Source organism: Alosa sapidissima, chromosome 16 (genome assembly GCF_018492685.1).
Source record: "Alosa sapidissima isolate fAloSap1 chromosome 16, fAloSap1.pri, whole genome shotgun sequence".
NCBI lineage: Eukaryota > Metazoa > Chordata > Actinopteri > Clupeiformes > Clupeidae > Alosa > Alosa sapidissima.
The window spans coordinates 3,751,686-3,756,685 of record NC_055972.1 but is presented as its reverse complement, the minus strand read 5'-3'; the positions used below and the strand labels follow the sequence as shown (position 1 = coordinate 3,756,685).

The window sequence follows — 5,000 nt, the reverse complement described above, 5'->3', positions numbered from 1 at the left end:
TGACAGTTGAAAATATATGCATATTTAAAGGTAATGCAAAGATTTTGTATTTAATTAGGTGTGCCCGACCAATTTGAGGGCCGCTTGGGCCAAATATGCCAGGGCCAATTTTTGGTCCCAGTCCGCCCCTGCGTGTGTGTGTGTGTATGTACCGATATGTATATTTAGATATAGGTTATAGGCCTATATAGCCTATAGGCTATATATAATTTGTTCTTTCGTCATCTATGATAAAAATGACCTTGGGCTTTGGTTAAGCTGATCATTCTCTTTCAGGATCCAACGGCTTTCAGAGCCGCTTGTTTATCTCCATAGACAGTAAAATAAACTATTGGTTTTCATTGTAGCCGCTCGTTTTTTTCCATAGACAGTAAAATAAACTGTAACGTCGGCGCACAAGACCTTGTTAGCGTTCTCCCACGCAGGGCATGCTGGGATACGGGGGTGAACATTTGGGGTTTATGTCTTTATATCTCCTAAGTTATAAGTGTAAAGGTAGCGTCTTTATTGTGACAAGTTTCCCTTTTAGTTCTTCCTCGTGTGTGACCCTTTTTGTGTGGGGGGCTGCGTCCACCCCCTGTATGTGTAGTGTGTGTGTGTACTTGACCTGCCCCTTGTGTAGTGTGTTCTTGGTCTGTGTCCCTGCTCCCGTTCTCAGCTAATAAACCTTTTGATTGGACAAATGTGTGTGTCGCTATCAAATTGTTACATTGGTATCAGAAGCGTCTTTCAAACATGGCCTCCACTCAGCGAGAGAAGCTGGGAGCGGGAGATTTCACCACTGGGTGGAGGCCCACGCAAGAGGATCCAGAGAGAGCCTTTGTAAGGGCTGCTAAAAAGCTTGGGGCCTTCTATCACTACTGCCGACGGAGGAGAGGTGCTGTCGTCTGGACCTGCCTGCTGCCATGGGAGGAGATCTTGCCTGAAGAAGCGTTTGCGGAGAAGATGAAGCTGGCCTGGGCAGTGACTCCACGCCGGGCGGTTCAAGGCTGGAGCTGGCGGTGGCCGCGACGCATTAGCAGAGCCGAGCCGAGGGAGAGCGGCGAGGAAGGGGTTCCTGGACGACGGACGGTTGGCGGAGACGCTGGGGGCGGCAAACTCACGACGGTGGGGCAGCTTCGACGGAAAGGCCCTCTGAACTCTGAACTTTGAAACTTTTGGGTGCGTGTGGGAGGCACCGTGCTGTGTGGGCGCCCGTTCTAGTTGGCCTGTTGGCCGGCGCCTTTAAAAAAGTTCGTTGTGTGGAGATAGCATGGCCATCTCGGGGGTCGTGCCTTCGCTGAGGCCGCGAGGGAGTGGAACGGGCCGAGAGCAGAGCAGGACGGCTCTGCGAGGAGGCAACACGAGGAGGGACGCCGAAGACGGTAGCTGCAGCGGGAGAGCTCAGCGCGGTCCGGTTGCTGCGGAGTCGGTGCCTGTCTGTCCTGGTCGGTGAAACGACGGAGCGGAGTGGCGTTGGTGCAGCTTCATCTGACCCCCCTCGAGCCGCGGTGACACGCCGCGGAAAGTGCAGCCTGAGGGCGGCTGCTGAGAGGGAGCTGGTGACGAGCGGGGACGGCCACGCTGTGCTAGCACGCCCGAACTGGATTGCTAGCAGCGTGGCTTCCCGTTGAGTGAGCTCCTGCGGCGTGCACCCCACGTGAGTTGGCGGTACTGTCGCACTGGACTGAGTGGCGGGCGACGCGCACCGACGTTAGCATGTGGCTACCTCGTGGTCATTGCCGAGGATGGCAATGGCTTGTTGGGGGAGCTGTGTAACGTCGGCGCACAAGACCTTGTTAGCGTTCTCCCACGCAGGGAATGCTGGGATACGGGGGTGAACATTTGGGGTTTATGTCTTTATATCTCCTAAGTTATAAGTGTAAAGGTAGCGTCTTTATTGTGACAAGTTTCCCTTTTAGTTCTCCCTCGTGTGTGACCCTTTTTGTGTGGGGGGCTGCGTCCACCCCCTGTATGTGTAGTGTGTGTGTGTACTTGACCTGCCCCTTGTGTCTTGTGTTCTTGGTCTGTGACCCTGCTCTCGTTCTCAGCTAATAAACCTGTTGCTTGGACAACTGTGTATCGCTATCAAATCGTTACAAAACTATTGATTTTCATTGTAGCCGCTAGTTTTCTCTATAGACAGTAAAATAAACTATTGTTTTTCATTGTAGCCTTTAAGAAATTGTCATTCTAGGATACTTGTTGCCTCAAACTAAAATCCTATTTTCCGCCGAAGCCTGCGGTCACCCTTGATCATCTGGCTACACTAGGCTGAAGCCTAGGCATAGTACTTGCTTATATCAACAAATGCTCAGACATAAGGACAGAAGCAGTTTCCTGAATCTCCGCACAAAAAAACTTGCCCGTGCCCTTTGGGTTCCTTGCATCCAGTAGGCGCGCGCTAGCTACATCCTCTGACTTGGAGCGCGCACGTAAACGTGTGCGTCTCGTCACTTCATAAACTTCCGTTTTTCGTGTCATATGACTTGTGAGTGTTACGTTCATTTCTTTTTGCACAGCAGTTACCTCGACTGAGTGGTTTACTCTATTAATTTTACAATGGCAACAATGATGCAAAATCGACCTGTGGATCTCAACGGCCCCGAGGCTGGTGCAAGACAACACGCTCAAGCAGTGACCAGAAACTACATCTCTCAACCGAGGCTGAGTATGTACCAACTAGTCAAATAGCATTAGCGTGTACTGTATGACAGAAAGTAATGCCATCGTAGAAGTAGAGACCACCGAAAGAGTTAGCCTGGTAAAGTAATGATTCTAACGTTTTTGTCTAATTTTAACAGCCCCTCAGTGTAGATGTAACTGACATCCCGGTGCGTTAAAAAGTGAATACCGTTGTCTTACGAATGTAGGCTACCCTGCGAATCTGTAGGTTCGTAAACCTAGCATAGGGTTAGCCAGCTGCTGTACCTGACAACTGATGCTAGCTTTGGAGGTGCAAACGACAACAATCGCTAATATTCGATCAAAGTAGTTCAACCAATTGATTCCCCTCTCATTCATCGAATTATTATGGTGGTGTGACTGTCCAGTAAGGCTAATCTCAGACAGCCATGAGTATGTCATCAGCTGACAAGGTTATTCAGGTTTAGCTTAGCTTCAGGTTCCATAGCTAGCCCGCTAGTCAGCTGATGCATGTTTTATATTTTTAATTGCGGACAAGCTGATGATTTATAAGCTATTTTACCTCGTCAGACAGAACGACCTGCTCTCTGTTGCTCTACAGATGCCATGCTAAATTAAGTCATAGAAGGACTGTATCTCTTGGTTGACAATGGCATAGATACCTATAGATTAATCCCAGTGTTAGCTTCTTGGCACGGTACAGTATTGCAAGCTAGCCTGTGAAAGCAGCGATGGAGTGGAAACGTTGATGGTGTGCAACTATAAGGGCAAATTATAACCATGTAAGATAATATATTAACGTAAGTGTTTCTTTATTGTGCGGTATTATTATTCATCCACTTGTGAGGAAGTTAGAGTGTGGAGGTATTTGATGCGTAACCTGGTTAGCTCGCAAGGACAGGCAGATGGAGGATCATCCTCACCTCATGTGACTGCGTCACGTGAAGAGCAGCTGATGCTGAGCTGGCGAGGCTGTCAGATTCATGCACTGAGCTGGATCACTTCCATTAGGCATTTTAACGGCATTCTCAGTGGCGTGCTATGTTTGTGCCTTGCATCAGCTATTCCACTGGATTCATAAACACGCATTGCATCCATATTCCATACATAACACAATGCAGGGGCTGCACATAGATACACAGGTGCGTTTATAGCTACATCGCATCAGCTGTGTTCACATGCCTACCATCCACACTCCTGCTGACCAGAACTGCTTAATCCCTGTGAGTCTTACATTTTTGGGAGGCTACTGTACCGTTTCATAACCGCAGTACTGTAAGCTGCCAAACCTGAAGACTCAAAAGGGCTCTGGGCATACAAAGATGAAGTGTAACAAAATGTAAACTGTGTGTGTGTGTGTTTCTTTATCACTACTCTTCCCAGAGATCACTCTTGCTGAAAGTGTCGATTGTGGAAGTGATTTCCGCTAATACGTTTTGAGTTTACTACTTCTCAAGCACGAGTTAAAAAACCCCACAGCATGTGTCCAAGCAATGTAGAGATATTGCACATGGATAAGATTTCTCTCTCTCGCTCTCAGCCTGTCGATGTTCTCCACGCACACCCAGGACCCGGTCATTAATTTGCTCTTCTAACATTCCCATTGAAGAGGACAGACGGTTGCATTTTTCTGTGCCATGCTGAATAGGGAAGTAGTGGGCTAAAAGCCTTCCAGCAAATGAAAGAAATGACTTAATGGAGGAATAGAACGTCTATGACGACTGAAGGAGAGGGGGAGGTGTGTGTGCGTGTGTGTGTGTGCGTGTGTGTGTGCGTGTGTGTGTGTGTTTGCGCGTAACACTGTATTCCTAGGTACTGGTAGTGTGCTAAATGCCTGTTGGTAATGAAGGCATGCTGGAGGTCTCTATGTCCTTAAGCATCTGAGTGGGCTGGGAGGGGGAGAGCTCCATTCCACACAGCATTCAGCTCTGCTCTCACACACACACACACACACACACAGGGCACCGACTACAACATGCTACACAGAGTTCCTTTCAGGTTGTGTATTTTGAATTCATTCTCTGTGTATTTTAGTCATTTTTATGGAAAAATTAAGGTTTTTATTTTATTTTTAACACAACTACAGTGCAATGCTGTAAAACACCAAACACAACTACAGTGCAATGCTGTAACAATGTTAACAAATAATGATTTAGTAATTCTCAGTTCAACTGTATGACTGAGTTAGATAGAGCATGCGCAGTGGGCTGCTTGAAGTCAAGTGAAGTGAAACATGTAAATGGTTCCTCATGAAATGTAATACAAGAAACAATAAGAGATCATCATTCTTTTTCAAGGTACCTTATGGTGTGTTTATTGAAGGACCCACATTAATAACAAGAAATTCCACGGTATCAAACAGTGCTCAGAATGCA

At 47.5% G+C, this 5,000-nt stretch overlaps 1 protein-coding gene across 1 annotated transcript in view; it reads left to right on the top strand.

Moving 5' to 3' along the window:
• Positions 1 to 2,447: 2,447 nt before the first annotated feature.
• atp6v1ba (ATPase, H+ transporting, lysosomal, V1 subunit B, member a) overlaps positions 2,448 to 5,000 on the top strand; it is a 44,503-nt gene continuing 41,950 nt past the window's right edge. The window contains exon 1 of the mRNA XM_042065477.1: positions 2,448 to 2,650. Within this exon, the coding sequence (XP_041921411.1) occupies positions 2,542 to 2,650 (109 nt within the window). The 5' untranslated portion in view covers positions 2,448 to 2,541. The remainder of the gene's footprint in view (positions 2,651 to 5,000) is intronic.